Source organism: Schistocerca serialis, chromosome 4 (assembly GCF_023864345.2).
Source record: "Schistocerca serialis cubense isolate TAMUIC-IGC-003099 chromosome 4, iqSchSeri2.2, whole genome shotgun sequence".
NCBI classification, from domain to species: Eukaryota; Metazoa; Arthropoda; class Insecta; order Orthoptera; family Acrididae; genus Schistocerca; species Schistocerca serialis.
In genome coordinates this window covers 948,827,970-948,847,184 of record NC_064641.1, presented here as the reverse complement: position 1 = coordinate 948,847,184, position 19,215 = coordinate 948,827,970, and the positions used below count along the sequence as shown (strand labels likewise).

Sequence of the window (19,215 nt, the reverse complement as noted above, 5' to 3'; positions counted from 1 at the left end):
AGGACACAGCTGTGATAAGATTCCAAATTGGTGAAAAGATTGGTAACTAGATTTAAACATTCAATATTGTAAAATTTTGCACTTCACAAAACATAATATCCTATGACTACAACAGCAAAGATTCACAATAGGAATCAGTCAAATCATACAAGCTTCAGCTTGTAACAATTTATGAGGATGTGAAATGAAATGACTATAGGGTTTCAGTAGCAGGTAGAAATGACAGGCATTGCTGCACTGATAGCATCTGCATCTCTGTCTATACTCTGCAAAAGTGCATGACAAGGTGTATTTCCCAGTCTACCAGTTATTAGAACTATTTCTCATTGTGTCAGTTATTAGGACTTCTTCCTGTTCCACTCACATACAGAAAACAAGAAGAATGATCTACATTGATCTACATCTCCACAAACCACCTGACAGTGTTTGGTGAAGATAAGTTCTAGTATCACTAACTGACTGCCACCATCCCTGTTCCATTTGTGAATAGCGCATGGGAAAAGTGACAGTTGATAGGCCTATGTAATAGCTTAAATTTATCAAATTTTCTCATTGATGTCGTCTCGTGAGGTAGTATATTGTCCGACACTTCCAGGAAACTAACAAAACCTCTCCGTGATGCACATTATCTCTCTTCTGTCATCTGCCACTGGAGTTTGCTGTAACACATCCCTCTTTGTTCGATCTTCTCACCCTCTCTCTCTTCTATCAGTCCTATCTTGTATGGGTCTCTGATTGATGAACAATGCTCAAGAACCAGTCAAACAAGTGTCTTGCTCACCACTTCTTCAGTGGATGAATGACATGATTCTTCCTACAAATCTCAGTCTGGCATCTCCTTTTCATACTACTTGTTTTATGAGTTCATTGTACTTACACCCACTCTGGATAGATATTACCAGATATTTTACAGTAGCTACTTTTTGCAGCAATTTTACATGAATAATGTAGTTCTACAGAGTAGATTTCTTTTCGTATGTATGGACAATATGTTGTTATTTGCATTCCGGGTTAGTTGTCAGACCTTGCACCATGCATCAATTCTCTTGTAGGTCCTTCTTCAAATTGCTACTGTCTTCTGGCATTGCTACCTTCTTACAGACAAGCCCTCATCATCTGCAAACAACTTTAAAGAGCATCTGATGCACTTTACTAGACTATGTATATACATTGTAAACAGCAACAGTCCTATGAAACTACCTTATGGTACTTCCAAAATTACTTTTACACCTGTTGATTTTGTTCAGTTAAGAGCAATGTGTTGAGTTCTATCCGCAAGGAAGTCTTGACTGCAGGACCCTTAGTCACAAATCTGGTCCGATACTCCATAAGCTCTAAGCTCTATCTCTCTTGCTTCACCACCCCCAATTATTATTAATTTTTTTTCTTTCTTCTGGTGCTGCAGGGCAGTCGAGGATCACCTGAGGCATCAACCTGAGTGCCAATGTCTACAGCGCTGTGGATCTTGTGGAGAAACAGGATGAGCTCAGTTTTGTAACATCTCTGTTTGTGAAATCCATGTTGATTTTTGGGGAGGGTATATATTTTTTCCAAAAATGTCATAATACATGATCAAAAGATTTGATAATTATGCACATCTGTCCTACAACCTTTCTCGAAAATGGGAACAACCTACACTTTTTCCAGTCACTAGGTACCCCACATTGCTCCAGCAGCCTATGATAAACTGCTGGTAGAAAGGGATCAAGTTCTTTCACATAATCTCTGTAGAACCTTCGATAAGGGTAGATTGATTCCATCAGATCAACTGCTCTCAAGAATCTTACAAGTGTCTCACCTGGTCCTGACACTTTTCCATTACAAAGTGATTGTTTTTATTTTTTTTTTTTATTCTGCTATCAATTATCTCAATATCTGTCATTTCAAAGTTCATACAATTATTTAAAGATGAACTTTAACAAAAATTTTCTGCAGTATTGGAACACCAAATTCAGTACTTTGGCCTTCTCTCTCACTTGCCATTTGGTCTCTGAGTGACTGAACAGACAATTTCAAACCCACTGAACACTTCTCTTATTGATCTCCTTACACTTATTTTCGCTTCATTCAGCTCCACCATGCCTGCTACAAAAATAATGCGAACACCACAATAACCACAATACGTTAAACTAAACGATGGAACCTTATTTCTGTATGTAGCACTAAAATACAGAGCTCACGATTCTAGAAATGTGCAACAGTCTAGTCGAGATCAGTGATCTCCTCATTGCTGGCGTTACCAAACTCATACAAAAGGTAACAAAAACAAGGAATAAATTATTCACGCTTCACGTGAATAAATCCAGTGCACGGGTCACTACAAGCTTTTGTTTGCCAGTTACATTTTAACTTCTCTTGAATCTGTGATGAAGCTCTTTCTCTGTTTACATAGTAATTTTTTTAACAGAGCTATTAAACCACAGTTGGTCTTTCCCATCCCTTAAGACCTTGATCGGAATATACTTGTCGAGGGCATACTGAACGATGCTTTTAAACTTTTTCCATTTGAGCTCCACATCTCCAGCTTCTGAATATTTGATGTTGACTACTCGGGTACACTGCACTTTGTATCCTGTCACTCTTGATAAGCAAAAATATTTTCCCAAGTTTCTTAACATTTCTTGCAACACCCATTGTCATATATACTGTCACTGTCTTATCTTTGCTTGAAGTAATTTTAAGACATGACTTACAGAATAATGTCACATGAATCCCTGCCTCTGGCACCAGTTTTGATAGCATGACTCTCTCACTCTATACTTGGGAAGTTCCAGGTACCCTGTATCATGAAATTCTGCAAGTCCTTTCTGAAGAGCTCTATCACTACAGCTTCTAATTCAGGTGGTCTATAAAACCATCCAGTTATCATTTCTGTCCCACCTTCGATGCTTAACTTCACCCAAATTAAATCACATATGGAATCCACGATAACCTCACTAGATATTATCAAATTCTTCACTGCAATCAATATGCCACCACCATTGGTGACTAATCTAATCTTTTGATAAATATTCCAATCAGAATTAATATTTGATTACTACTCACTTCTGAATTCAACCAACTTCCTGATCCTATTAATATCTGTGCATTATAACCTTCAATAAGGGATACAATTCCTTAAATGCCTCTCTGGATCCTGTAATTAATCTAATCCTGTCTTCGGGATGCTGTCAGGTGTGATATACAGTATATTCCTATATTCCTTGAAACTGTCTAAGTATGTATTCACAGAATATCTAATGTCTATCATCACGCATCTGCCATTCAGTTTTTTCCACATCTCTGCGACTCTCTTCCATGGCTCAAAAATAAAAAAACTGCAACTATTCTTACTCTCCTTCACTTTATACATTCCACATCCCTTGTCAGTCCTATTCGGCATGGGTCCCACAAACTTGAGCAATATTCTAGTATGGGTTTACAAACTGTTTGTAAGGTGACTGGATTTTTCCAATTTCCTACCAATGAATCGAAGGCTGCCACCAGCTTTACATACGAGTAAGACTATGTTGTCATTTCATTTCATATCCCCACAAATGGCTACATCCTGGTATTTGTACAATTTGACTGACGTCAACTGGGCTAATGTTATCAGTACACAAAGGAGACTGTTTACAAAACATTCATAGGCCCCACCTTAGAAAAAGGAACAAGTGTGTGGATGACACCAACTAGACCCAACAGATCTACTCAACAAATGAAAAGAAACAGTTGCACAAATGCTCATAGATTTGTTTGATTCACAGGAAACTGTCACTGTGTGTGTGTGTGTGTGTGTGTGTGTGTGTGTGTGTGTGTGTGAGAGAGAGATGAGGTGACTTACCGAACAAAAGCGCTGGCAGGTCGATAGACACACAAACAAACACAAACATACACACAAAATTCAAGCTTTCGCAACAAACTGTTGCCTCATCAGGAAAGAGGGAAGGAGAGGGGAAGACGAAAGGAAGCGGGTTTTAAGGGAGAGGGTAAGGAGTCATTCCAATCCCGGGAGCGGAAAGACTTACCTTGGGGGGAAAAAAGGACAGGTATACACTCGCACACACGCACATATCCATCCACACATACAGACACAAGCAGACATATTTAAAGACAAAGAGTTTGGGCAGAGATGTCAGTCGAGGCAGAAGTGTAGAGGCAAAGAAGTTGTTGAAAGACAGGTGAGGTATGAGTGGCGGCAACCTGAAATTAGCGGAGATTGAGGGCTGGCGGATGACGAGAAGAGAGGATATACTGAAGGGCAAGTTCCCATCTCCGGAGTTCGGATAGGTTGGTGTTGGTGGGTAGTATCCAGATAACCCGGACGGTGTAACACTGTGCCAAGATGTGCTGGCTGTGCACCAAGGCATGTTTAGCCACGGGGTGATCCTCATTACCAACAAACACTGTCTGCCTGTGTCCATTCATGCGAATGGACAGTTTGTTGCTGGTCATTCCCACATAGAATGCATCACAGTGTAGGCAGGTCAGTTGGTAAATCACGTGGGTGCTTTCACACGTGGCTCTGCCTCTGATCGTGTACACCTTCCGGGTTACAGGACTGGAGTAGGTGGTGGTGGGAGGGTGCATGGGACAGGTTTTGCATCGGGGGCGGTTACAAGGATAGGAGCCAGAGGGTAGGGAAGGTGGTTTGGGGATTTCATAGGGATGAACTAACAGGTTACGAAGGTTAGGTGGACGGCGGAAAGACACTCTTGGCGGAGTGGGGAGGATTTCATGAAGGATGGATCTCATTTCAGGGCAGGATTTGAGGAAGTCGTATCCCTGCTGGAGAGCCACATTCAGAGTCTGGTCCAGTCCTGGAAAGTATCCTGTCACAAGTGGGGCACTTTTGTGGTTCTTCTGTGGGGGATTCTGGGTTTGAGGGGACGAGGAAGTGGCTCTGGTTATTTGCTTCTGTACCAGGTCGGGAGGGTAGTTGCGGGATGCGAAAGCTGTTTTCAGGTTGTTGGTGTAATGATTCAGGGATTCCGGACTGGAGCAGATTCGTTTGCCACGAAGACCTAGGCTGTAGGGAAGGGACCGTTTGATGTGGAATGGGTGGCAGCTATCATAATGGAGGTACTGTTGCTTGTTGGTGGGTTTGATGTGGACGGACGTGTGAAGTTGGCCATTGGACAGGTGGAGGTCAACGTCAAGGAAAGTGGCATGGGATTTGGAGTAGGACCAGGTGAAACTGATGGAACCAAAGGAGTTGAGGTTGGAGAGGAAATTCTGGAGTTCTTCTTCACTGTGAGTCCAGATCATGAAGATGTCATCAATAAATCTGTACCAAACTTTGGGTTGGCAGACTTGGGTAACCAAGAAGGCTTCCTCTAAGCGACCCATGAATAGGTTGGCGTACGAGGGCGCCATCCTGGTGCCCATGGCTGTTCCCTTTAATTGTTGGTATGTCTGGCCCTCAAAAGTGAAGAAGTTGTGGGTCAGGATGAAGCTGGCTAAGGTGATGAGGAAAGAGGTTTTAGGTAGGGTGGCAGGTGATCGGCGTGAAAGGAAATGCTCCATCGCAGCGAGGCCCTGGACGTGCGGAATATTTGTGTATAAGGACGTGGCATCAATGGTTACAAGGATGGTTTCCGGGGGTAACAGATTGGGTAAGGATTCCAGGCGTTCAAGGAAGTGGTTGGTGTCCTTGATGAAGGATGGGAGACTGCATGTAATGGGTTGAAGGTGTTGATCTACGTAGGCAGAGATACGTTCTGTGGGGGCTTGGTAACCAGCTACAATGGGGCGGCCGGGATGATTGGGTTTGTGGATTTTAGGAAGAAGGTAGAAGGTAGGGGTGCGGGGTGTCGGTGGGGTCAGGAGGTTGATGGAGTCAGGTGAAAGGTTTTGCAGGGGGCCTAAGGTTCTGAGGATTCCTTGAAGCTCCGCCTGGACATCGGGAATGGGGTTACCTTGGCAAACTTTGTATGTGGTGTTGTCTGAAAGCTGACGCAGTCCCTCAGCCACATACTCCCGACGATCAAGTACCACGGTCGTGGAACCCTTGTTCGCCGGAAGAATGACGATGGATCGGTCAGCCTTCAGATCACGGATAGCCTGGGCTTCAGCAGTGGTGATGTTGGGTGTAGGATTAAGGTTTTTTAAGAAGAATTGAGATGCAAGGCTGGAAGTCAGAAATTCCTGGAAGGTTTGGAGAGGGTGATTTTGAGGAAGAGGAGGTGGGTCCCGCTGTGACGGAGGACGGATCTGTTCCAGGCAGGGTTCAATTTGGATGGTGTCTTGAGGAGTCGGATAATTAGGAGTAGGATTAGGATCATTTTTCTTCGTGGCAAAGTGATACTTCCAGCAGAGAGTACGAGTGTAGGACAGTAAATCTTTGACGAGGGCTGTTTGGTTGAATCTGGGAGTGGGGCTGAAGGTGAGGCCTTTGGATAGGACAGAGGTTTCGGATTGGGAGAGAGGTTTGGAGGAAAGGTTAACTACTGAATTAGGGTGTTGTGGTTCCAGATTGTGTTGATCGGAATTTTAAGGTTTTGGAGGGAGTGGAGCTGGAAGTGGGAGATTGAGTAGATGGGAGAGACTGGGTTTGTGTGTGCAATGAGAGGAGGTTGAGGTTTGCTGGAAAGGTTGTGAAGGGTGAGTGAGTTGCCTTTCAGGAGGTGGGAAACCAGGAGATTGGATAGTTTTTTGAGGTGGAGGGTGGCATGCTGTTCTAATTTACGGTTGGCCTGTAGGAGGATGCTCTGAACAGCCGGTGTGGATGTGGGAGAGGAAAGATTAAGGACTTTTATTAAGGATAGGAGTTGACGGGTGTGTTCATTGGCTGAGTTGATGTGTAGGTGAAGGATTAGGTGGGTGAGAGCAATGGATTGTTCAGTTTGGAACTGGTATAGGGACTGATGGAAGGAAGGGTTGCAGCCAGAGATGGGAACTTTGAGTGTGAGGCCTTTGGGGGTAATGCCAAATGTCAGACAAGCCTGAGAAAATAAAATATGCGAGCGTAATCTGGCTAGGGCGAAGGCATGTTTGCGGAGGGAATGTAAATAAAACTTAATGGGGTCATTGTGGGGGTGTTGTGAGGGTGACATGGTATTAGAAGGTGGAAAGTGTAACATGAGGTGAAATAAAATGAAAATAAAAATATATGGGGAGAGATAAAGGTGAACCGGAAAGAAACTGGAGATCTGGAATGAAAAAAGGCGAAAAGGTGTTGGTTACAGCTGGGCTATGTTGGACTTGGGTTGGTAGACAACGATGTGCATAAAGGTTAGGTGGTTGTGTTGCCGCCAAAACACGTTAAAGGACGGAGAAATTCGGGAAAATTTCGAAAAAACTGCGTGTAGTATATTAAAAGGAGTGGTTTTGTGGTGGCAGATTATGAAAATGAGGCTAACAATTGTCTGACGAAGAAATAATGGCGTTAAAACCTGTGGGAAGCGGCTATAAATGATCAGTGATGTGGGAAAAACGGAAATGGAAATAAAGCGAAAGTTATTAGAACTGGCCGAAATGGTTGTTTAAAAGGTGAAAGGAGCTGTTTGTGAACTAGAAATGGTGGATATTATAGCGGCGGTAGTGCTGAAAGCGGCAAAAAAAAAAAAAAAAAAAAAAAAAAAAAAAAAAAAAAAAAAAAATTATTTTTTTTTTGTTATGGTTTGGAAGTGGGTTACGTATTATTGAGTATATATATAGGCGGGATAAAATAGTATAGCAGATTACGGTAAAAAGGAGAAGGTGAATACAAAGTGAAACTACTGGCAAAAACAGAAAGAGGAAAATAAGACGACAGAAAAGATTTCGAAATGCAACAGTGACAATAACAAACGTAATTGTTGGATTCAAATTAATGATATCAATATAATGGAAGGAAACATTCCACGTGGGAAAAATTATATATAAAAACAAAGATGAGGTGACTTACCGAACAAAAGCGCTGGCAGGTCGATAGACACACAAACAAACACAAACATACACACAAAATTCAAGCTTTCGCAACAAACTGTTGCCTCATCAGGAAAGAGGGAAGGAGAGGGGAAGACGAAAGGAAGTGGGTTTTAAGGGAGAGGGTAAGGAGTCATTCCAATCCCGGGAGCGGAAAGACTTACCTTGGGGGGAAAAAAGGACAGGTATACACTCGCGCACACGCACATATCCATCCACACATACAGACACAAGCAGACATATTTAAAGACAAAGAGTTTGGGCAGAGATGTCAGTCGAGGCAGAAGTGTAGAGGCAAAGAAGTTGTTGAAAGACAGGTGAGGTATGAGTGGCGGCAACTTGAAATTAGCGGAGATTGAGGGCTGGCGGATGACGAGAAGAGAGGATATACTGAAGGGCAAGTTCCCATCTCCGGAGTTCGGATAGGTTGGTGTTGGTGGGAAGTATCCAGATAACCCGGACGGTGTAACACTGTGCCAAGATGTGCTGGCTGTGCACCAAGGCATGTTTAGCCACAGGGTGATCCTCATTACCAACAAACACTGTCTGCCTGTGTCCATTCATGTGAATGGACAGTTTGTTGCTGGTCATTCCCACATAGAATGCATCACAGTCAGGTCAGTTGGTAAATCACGTGGGTGCTTTCACACGTGGCTCTGCCTTTGATCGTGTACAGCTTCCGGGTTACAGGACTGGAGTAGGTGGTGGTGGGAGGGTGCATGGGACAGGCTTTACACCGGGGGCGGTTATAAGGGTAGGAGCCAGAGGGTAGGGAAGGTGGTTTGGGGATTTCATAGGGATGAACTAAGAGGTTATGAAGGATAGGATGACGGCGGAAAGACACTCTTGGTGGAGTGGGGAGGATTTCATGAAGGATGGATCTCATTTCAGGGCAGGATTTGAGGAAGTCGTATCCCTGCTGGAGAGCCACATTCAGAGTCTGATCCAGTCCCGGAAAGTATCCTGTCACAAGTGGGGCACTTTTGTGGTTCTTCTGTGGGAGGTTCTGGGTTTGAGAGGATGAGGAAGTGGCTCTGGTTATTTGCTTCTGTACCAGGTCGGGAGGGTAGTTACGGGATGCGAAAGCTGTTGTCAGGTTGTTGGTGTAATGGTTCAGGGATTCCGGACTGGAGCAGATTCGTTTGCCACGAAGACCTAGGCTGTAGGGAAGGGACCGTTTGATGTGGAATGGGTGGCAGCTGTCATAATGGAGGTACTGTTGCTTGTTGGTGGGTTTTATGTGGACGGACGTGTGAAGCTGGCCTCACCTGTCATTCAACAACATCTTTGCCTCTGCACTTCCGCCTCGACTGACATCTCTGCCCAAACTCTTTGTCTTTAAATATGTCTGATTGTGTCTGTATATGTGTGGATGGATATGTGTGTGTGTGTGTGTGTGTGTGTGTGTGTGTGTGTGTGTGCGCGAGTGTATACCCGTCCTTTTTTCCCCCTAAGGTAAGTCTTTCCGCTCCCGGGATTGGAATGACTCCTTACCCTCTCCCTTAAAACCCACATCCTTTCGTCTTTCCCTCTCCTTCCCTCTTTCCTGATGAGGCAACAGTTTGTTGCGAAAGCTTGAATTTTGTGTGTATGTTTGTGTTTGTTTGTGTGTCTATCGACCTGCCAGCGCTTTTGTTCGGTAAGTCACCTCATCTTTGTTTTTTTATATATATATATATATATATATATATATATATATATATATATATATATATATATACACAACCAAACACACACACACACACACACACACACGTCCGAACAGACCTTGAAGGCCTAACGATCCCAACCAGCTGCCATGTCATCCTCAGCCCTTAGGCATCACCGAATGCAGGTCTGGAGGGGCACATGGTCGGCATATCGGTCTCATGGCCACTGTCAGTTTTCGTGACCGGTGCCACTGCTGCTCAATCAAGTAGCTCCTCAATTGGCCACACAAAGGTTGAGTGCACCCCACTTGCCAACAGCACTCAGCAGACCCGGTGATCCATCCGAGTGCTAGCCAAGCCCGACAGTGCTTAACATCGGTGATCTGATGCATGCAAAGAAAATCTGATGTGTGGCTCAATGGGGAGTACCCTCTGTCATCCATTTCTGACGGAAAACAGTGTTACCATTGTGGCAAGGCCATTGGCACAAACGTGTACTTATAAATTTTTAATTGAGGAACCCCAAAATATATTTAACCCGTTACATGTCACTTTTGTAGAGATCCAAACGACAAGCTTAGAATAAATACAGGTCACAGAGAGGTATTTAAGCAGTCATTCTTCTCACGGTCTGTTTGGGAATGGCATGCAAAGAAAATCTGATGTGTGGCTCAATGGGGAGTACCCTCTGTCATCCATTTCACAGTGGTTTACAGAGTATGGGTATAAGTAAAGATCGCAGACTCTGCTAATCGTGCTCTGAACAACTGTGTAAATTGCGGCTAAATTAAAACCCAAAAAGTAGTAACCTACCCTCAACCACCACCAATGTATCCGAGTATGTTTTCAGCTAGCGACCATGTGCTTATTAACAATATATGAAATGTAAAGCAGAAAAGGGAGCAGTCATCCTTCTCATTGCCTACATGGAAATGGAACGAGAAGAAACCCCAAGACAAGCAGCAACCCACTTCTTCTCAATCTGCCTTAACACCTAAACATTAGAAATCTGTTCACAGAAAGAAAATGGAGAGAAGTAATGAGAGTCACGTCATCTCACTTAAAATTCATCTTATAAAGAAAAGAAATGAATACAGCCTTAAACATGTTAGTTATTGTCATTTTGGTATTACAAAAGCTACGATAATGAAGCACATACGCAAAGGAATTAGTTACCTTTGTTTCAGTGGAGGATGGTCCATCACTTCTCCGAGTCAAATGCATGAAGTTGCGAGAGCGGAGAGGGGCTTCAGAGCCAGCCGTGCAGCTGACAGATACATTTTCTAGTGGCAACAATGACAATAGCTCAGCAAAAGCAAATATAAATAAAAATACTGTAAGCAATTACTACAAGATAGGAAGAAATTAAGAAGAAAAGAATAAAAAAAAAAAAAAAAAAAAAAAAAGAAAAAGAAAAAGTTCATAAGCATTGCGCTTGCCTCATGCAATCATTTTCTGGGACAATGCTACATGTTGAATGCAAGGTAATTTTTACTCACCAAATGCTGTGGACACAAGCTCAGCTTTGTACCACTGTACTTAAAAAACCTGTGTAATTAATTATTTTACATGTTGGAACTGAAAATTTGTTCTCAGTGAATTTAAGATAGGACATGGTATGGCTACATCTTGATACTATATTATTCTTCACTTCATGGAGCCAGCTTACAGCCTGTTGTGTCTCCACTGAAACTACCTGTTCCTCAGCCATATGACATGTCTTTTTGCTATTGGTTTATAATTCACTACTTGAAACTCAAGTTTCTCATGGCATACGAAACGCTCACACAACTTACATGAATGCAGACAGGTGACATCTTTCAAGCACATATTTCACAGGTGTACACCTGCAATGAAAGAGTGCTCTGCAAAGAAATTTAAGACCTCAGTATGTGAGGCTACACTCACCAAGAACCATAATACAGGATATGTTTATCGAAAGTGAATATTAATTAACAACAGATAAGTATGTAGCATTAATTTTGTCATTCTGTAATTTGGCCAGGGAGAGGCAGAGCAGGATTCCAGGTAGAACTTAAGCAAAAAATCTCTGTGTCTATTTATGTCACTTGCTACTTTAATCACAGCTGCTTCCTTGATAACACTATAGCAACTGCTGAAAGTGAACACCAGAATCTCTATGTTGTCATATTTCACAGGATGACAGTACCTAGGCAGATTTGCTCAGTTATTGTAAGTGTGTGTCACATTTATGCTCTATACATGGTTCTTATGGACAATAGTCTCTTAATCCACCTCAAAAATGACAGCGTGTTCACCTGTTGGAACATCAGCAGTTGATGCAAACATCACCCAGCTGCATGCCCATAAGTTATAGGAACGATTACTCCATGGAAGTATGTTCTGTCTTTGCAAATAAATGAAGGGCAGTTTGCCTTTTGCCATATGCATTTCACTTCTTTTATTTATGAAACATCTTCAGTGGTGACTTTCAATGTTGAAAGTCCACATGTGTGGTCCTGCTGGTGTGTTTACTCGGTCCCCAAATTTCAGAGGCCAATTTCTGGCGTTTTTCACCCACATTTATTACAACATTTCATTCGCACATTTCCTTGTGTGTTGAACACATTTACATTCAAAACACAAAGAAAAGTACAAGAAAGTACTGTAATAAATTTACAACAAAAACCATCAGAAATGGGCCATCTCTAGTATGGGGACTGAGCAAACATTTCCACAACCACACACGTGGACTGGCAACTTCGAAAATCACCACTGAAGATGTTTCACACATAAAAGAAGCAAAATGTGTACAGCAAAGAACAAACTGTCTTTCATTTGGTTGCAAAGATGGAACATACTACTATAAATTTTCAAGCAACGAAGGAAAAAAAACTGATTACTTGTTTAACTAATCTGTTCTTCCCATCATTCTGCTGATCTGTTGTCTCCATATTACATTTCATAATATTGTTACATTCCAGCCTCAATTTTCCATTGTTTGATTCTTTCTCTACTTCTCATTTATATAGTATATGTTAAGTTGTTCTCTTATGATACCATTTTGTATTTGATCTCTGAGGGTACATCCTTTAAGTTTTCTTATAATTGTCATTTAATTTCAACCAACTGTATTCTATATTAATCTCCTCAGTTACAAAGGAACCGATAGTGACTAAATAACCTGCTTTAATTTATACTTTTTAATACAAGTTCAGTTTCTGAGGTAGTATCCTAATTGAATATTGTTTTAAAGACATTTCAGGATGAAGTTTTTTTCTGATGCTGTGGGAGAAAAGTATGAAAAGAGTGACTTTATGGCCCATCTGTCATGAGAATGTAGCAAATGACAACAAAGAAAGTAGTTATATTAACAGGAAACAGAGAAGAGTCACAAGACGTACGTTAACAAATAGCACAGCAAGGATACCAATGAAGCAATTGCCACCAATAAAGCAACTACAATTGTTAACCAAAAATGTAACCTGTCATAATACTGGATACATTCAGTGAACGATGGCAGGTGTAAGTGGACAAGGAAACCTTAAAGCTCCACACCTCACTAATGTCCACATCATTACAAATGGAGGAGTGGAACTGAACAGTACACACACTTTCCATGTACGTACACCAAAATTATTCCAGCGTATCGACAAGTGCCGGCACATAGACGAAGATCGTAAGAGCAAAGAAGGTGGTGAGCATCATCAGCCAATAGCCCGCTGACAAGAACCGCACCACGACAGGAGCGCCCTCTAGCCGAAGAAAATATAAGCATCGCTCCTGCCAGCCTCGGCCGGACAGTATTAGCACAGTAATAAATGAGAGCACTATGATAGCCGTTATTACTGATCCACAAACTGTGTGAAAACTTGCATGAAGACTATATATAGCAAAGGAATCTGTCTTATTTGCATGGTGCCCATAGCTGGCGACACCATTGTAAATTCAAAGTTACGTATTGTCAATCTTCTTATTTGTGATAAAAACTATTAATGTGATTTTGCTTGAATTGTTGTATAGCATTCTGAGAACGCAGCAGCCTTTACGCAACCTATACGAGACGAGTGAGCAAGACCCCAAAGAAATAATGCAATATCAGAAGCTACAGGGTTTATAGTATTCAGATTTTCGTAAGTTTTCCAATCAGTTGTGTTTTTAATCACTTCAGTCAAACTATACATCTACATTTTGATGGCAAATAAGGCAAGAAAGTATAGTAACTTCTTACTGGGAAATATGGCTCTCTGCATGTGTCAACATATACTGTTGCACACAAGGCAAGAAAGTATAGCAACTTTTTATTGGTAAATATGGCTCTATGTTTGTGTTAACATCTACTGTTTCAAAGCATATGCTTGGTTTTTGTTGTCAAATAATACCTCGTTTACGACTCTTGTGAATCTGATGGTCATAAATGTCTGTTAGATGATAATGTTTCTTCAAACATCAATTATAAAACAAAGCATAGTTTTACAAGAAAATTATCTTTAATGTGTGTCTGAGCAGGTACACTGCCGTTTTTTTAAAATTATTTTTATTCAGTTGTAGCTGTTTGAGCTGGAGTACTTTTCTTGTGAGAATACCTGCTCAGCAGTGCAAATGCATCTAATACTGAATATGTGTTGTGTTTCTAAACAGAACGACTGCGCTGACCCATACATAGTAATTGTAGAGTCATTGTCACATGCCTTCTAACCAAAGTGCAAAGAGGGGAGATGGCATTTATGTATATTGTTAACAATATAATTCAACATTTTCTTTGTGAACTCGACACAGATACACATTACATTCATTTGTGCCAATGTGCTGGTATTCAAGGTGTTATACTGTCCAAAAGGTAATTATGATTAGATACCAAAAAAATTGTCATGTGCCATTAGAGATTTAAAGCATCCTTATGTCAAAACAACATCGATCGATATTGGAGAAAGCGTGTCAGAAGAGTTTTGACTCAACGTGTATGACATTTGTGGGAAACTGTTTTGAAGGCTCAAATTAACATGTATTCATATCTTGTAAACACATTCATTTCATGGAAATTTTGCAAATGATCTATGGAATATTGATTAATTAACTAACTAATTAACATATCACAAGTCTCAAAGAATGACAAAGGATTATAAACAGCTTCTCCCTTACAGTTTACAACTTCAACTTAAAAGTAATTCTGGATTCACAAACAAACCTATGAAGAAGGTGCAGTATACATTAAGTGGCAATCTGCAGCAATATAAACATATTATTGTGTGGTTTCCTTTATTATGAGTCCCTATTAATTCTGAAGGAAACAATTTCCTAACAAGCCACTTTACTTACACACAATGAAAATAATTTTCCTCAATCAATCAATATATCTAAACAATGGAAAATCCAGGATGGAATAACCACACTATTGTGAAAAGAATAGTTGCTACTCACCATATAGCAAAGATGCTGAGTTGCAGGTAGGCACAACAAAAAGGATATCAAACGAAGTTTCCAGCCAAACAGGCATGCACTCGACTAATGTCTGAAGTATTACTGGAAACCCATAAGAGTATGAGGGGATGGAGATCTCTTCTAAACATCATGTTGTAAGGAATTCCAGATATGCTCAATAATGTTCATAGCTGAGGAGCTTGGTGGCCAGCGGAAGAAGAGCATTCCTGGAGCCATCCTGCAGCAACTCTGTACGTGTGGGTGTCACAGTGTTCTGCCAGAATTGCCCAAGTGCAACGAAATGCACGATGGACACGAATGGATTCAGGAGATCAGATAGGATGCTTACATATGTGACACTGGTCAGAGTTGTATCATTACGATGTTTCCATACTAGTAAACATCCATCTGCTCGATACAATTTGAAACAAGACTCGTCCGACCAGACAACATGTTTAGAGTCATCAACAATCCAATGTCAGTGTTGACGGGCCCAGGCAAGGCGTAAAGCTTTGTGTCATGCAGTCATCAAGGGTAAAAAATAGGCCTTCAGTGCCAGTAGTCCACATTGATGAAGTTTTGTCGAACGGTTTGCATGCTGACATTATTGATGGCCCAGCACCGAAATCTGCAGCAATTTGCAGAAGGGTTGCACTTCTGTCATGTTGAATAATTCTCTTCAGTCGTTGTTGGTCCTGCTCTTGCAGGATCTTTTCACAGCCGCAGCGATGTTCGAGATTTGAAGTTTTACCGGATTCCCGATACACTCGTGAAATGGGCATACAGGAAAATCCCCATTTCATTGTTACCCCGGAAATGCTGTGTCATATAGCTCATGTGCCGACTATAACACCACATTCAAAATCTTGATAACCTGCCATTGTAGCAGCATTAACTCATCTAACAACTGTGCCAGACACCTGGCGTTGCCAACTGCTGCACTGTATTCTGTCTGTTTACATATTTCTGTATTTGAATAAGCATGCCTGTAACAGTTTCTTTGGTGCTTTAGTGTATTTACATATTTGTAAAGCATGTACTAGCATGCAAGTGGCAGCTAATTTGTATAAGCTAACTTTCTTTAGTAACTTAAAAAAAGTTTGTATCATGCAGGGTGCTTATTTATAGCTATAAATAAAGTAAAGCAAAGGTCCTTGATTGAAATCAGATGAGAAAAGGATTATTAATGCCACTCAGTATCTGATATAGCACATACTTTTTTCATCCCATTTCATGTCCTTGCAGATGCTTCTACATGCTAATGTTTATATACACAATTTTATCTATTGTTACCAATCATTTTCAGCACTGCATCAACAATGTCATTTACTGTTCTCTCTTACAGCTCTTGTTCTTTATCTTTGCTGCTCATCATTATTATTCTTCTTTTGGGCTTTTTCAAGGCATTAGTGCTCTTCTTTACCATGAGTATTACATACACCAATGAAATTTAGTATAGGTGTTGTGCCATGACACCAAAATCAGCATAAACTGTAAAGTTCACTGTGATGAAATCCTGTCCACTCTTTGTCAAATTCTTCTGTTCAAGGCTGGACCTCATCTACCTGTGGTTGTAATACAAGAGCTTTATTAGCGAATGTTGCCTTGTATTGTTTAGGTGAAACTCCATCCTAAAGCAACACTACAGTTTCATGTCTTCTCAAATTCCTCTGGTATTCTCTTATATGCTAAATTTGTAAAACAATCAGCAGCTCTTTTTCTGGGCATCCATTATTGTGGCTTTCTTTTGATGAATCCTACAACTGACAAGTGACACTGAAAGCACAATGAAAGATTAATGTTGGAGAGCAATAATGTTGGAGAGCAATAGCTCATCACTGCTGAAATGTGAACTTCTGACAGTATTTGGTAAACACAGTTCTCCAGATGGCATGGAGTTTTCAGTAAGCTGAGACAGCTGTCGCAGTGTAGTTGTACTGAAGTCTGAGGATGAGACATCAGGGAAAGTTGTCCAGCAGGAGCCGTGAAGGCTCCTTTGTCGAGATATGTATAACAGGGACAATCTAATGTACTGTTACCATAATACTGCAAAAGAAAACATCTGAAGTGCCAGGAGAAAATGCAAGGAGTAGAGTTTACTTAGAAACAAAACCATCCTTAATCATGTAGCAGCATTTTTTTCCCCTGAAGTATAATTCCTATGCAACAGTAAATATCAAAAACTTGTTCCTTGAGACAACAAGCACAGCAGTGTCTTTCCCTCTGGCTATTTAAGCCCTCTCAGATGTATTCAGCAGCCATTTATGTTCTGTGCTAATTTGTGATATTAATAGTCTGCCTAGACTTTTCTTTTTCCGTTCTTTTGGCTGAGAGGTGAGTGAAGAAAATGATGGTCCTTTCAATTTCTTCTATTAGTCATTAATGCCCACAGTACTCATTGAAGTATTGTTATATCTGGCAAGTGTACTGAGATTTAATCATTTAACTTCTCTACAGATACATCACCATGAATTTTACAAGGTACACATTGCATCACATTATTTTGTGGCTCTTCCAATGTTGCCAATGTTTACAATTACTGGTGGCAATCCAGGTTTCAAAACGTTCTTTATGGATATGAGTTGTGCATAGTACTATTATCTAAATATTTGGGTTTTCAGAGCTTGCAGCAGCAACAGAAAGTAACAGTATGCTTAAAATGTTGGAATAGTACCTTTAGGTTGAATTAGACCTACAAATCATTACTTTAAAGGAAAGTTATGGTATATCTCTTAAGTCTAAATTATCATAATACTATTTCCAGAACTTTGAAAGTCACCAACAAACAGCATAATCAATGTTCTTCTTCCACGAATACTCAGTTCAATACCAGTATTATTCAGTACACTTCAACATGCATGAAGTAGCTGCATTTCAATTATTAAATATCAATCGTTGATTCCTCACCAATTTTTTACATTTATTACTGAACTGAGTGTATAATTTTCCATTTTAGAACATAGTTCAGTACCTCTATGAGAAAATGGAATAATCACCACCATCACCATCTACAGCTACAGTTGATCTCAACCACAAGGTATGTCTCAAGACCAAAGTGCTTTACTAGGTATGGTCTTATTGTAGGTGATATGCTCCTGCCTGCCTCATACCAACAAATTGACTTTCACAGCCAATTATAAGGACCTACGACAGACTTGAAACCACAGTACAACTTGACATTTTTCACATTAAGAAAACTCTTTGCAAAGATGAAAGAAGTGGTATATGACAGAAAGAGTCCTATCACTGACTTGTGATTAAATCCTGAGCCTTTGGATTTGTAGTCTGGCAATTAGCCACCACACCAGGCACACATTTTATTAATATTAATATTCCCATTTGTGGTGGTGGTGGTGGTGGTGGTGGTGGTGGTGGCAGCAGCAGCAGCAGCAGTAGTAGTAGACCAATTTGCTACTAATAGTAACAGCACTCTTTTTAAGACTACTGAAGGTAGTAAAGCAACTTTAATTTCATCCAGTAGAGTATTCTTACACATTACAGAATGAATTGCCTGTTAATCTCAGCTGAGTGAAGAGGTCTTCAACTGAATGGAATTGCTGAATGCAGTTTTCACACCACCTTGCCTTACCTGATTCTGTGCTGTGTGAGGAGCCGGTCCTGCCACCCGAACCTTGTTTGTCTAAGCTGGCAGCTAGCTCCCTCACTGATCGTTTCTCAGGCACTGTGGTTCCAGCACTGCAACCTCCTCCTGAAAAAAATAACACTCTTCTAAAATATATAATTTTACAGAACCATTACATTTCATGCAGCACTGTGGAAATTTTACTTGCAACATCACAAACAAACAGTAAAAACACAAGGGAAACCAATATTCAAAGATGTGGCCTCTCAGCCTCACTTATATGGTTAAGGTAGTCAATTTGGATGTACGGCAAGTGGGTTTCATTTACTCGTCTGGTTTTTTGCAACGCCTTCATTTACTTAACCAGGTACGTGGATATCTAAATAAAATGAAGAATTCACAGTTTTATAAGAGCAGCAACATACATGACATATGATGACCCCAGAGGTCAAGGGGTCTAAGTAACATTTTTGACAAAAATGGGTTAATTACAGGAATGGGACGTGATAATACTAATCTGTTTCGTGGTAAAGTGATCCTAGTGATTTTATCAACAGTACGTGCCATCTAGCATGAAGCCTCTTGACTACTTGGTGTGTTGTAGTTAAACAGTGGTTCACTAGAGGTCCAATATCACTAGGACCCCTTTACCACTAAACAGTGCAATAGATTCTGTTCGTGGAAGCAGACATCAGTGCTAGTGACAAAGCACGT

The 19,215-nt window shown here is 40.9% G+C and overlaps 1 protein-coding gene across 1 annotated transcript in view; it reads right to left on the bottom strand.

Annotated features, from left to right (window-relative positions):
- LOC126473606 (F-actin-uncapping protein LRRC16A) overlaps positions 1–19,215 on the bottom strand; it is a 517,910-nt gene that overhangs the window by 3,272 nt on the left and 495,423 nt on the right. The window contains exons 33-34 of the mRNA XM_050100768.1: positions 18,508–18,627; positions 10,713–10,819 (exon numbers count right to left, since the gene is read on the bottom strand). Coding sequence (XP_049956725.1) covers positions 10,713–10,819; positions 18,508–18,627 — 227 coding nt within the window. The remainder of the gene's footprint in view (positions 1–10,712; positions 10,820–18,507; positions 18,628–19,215) is intronic.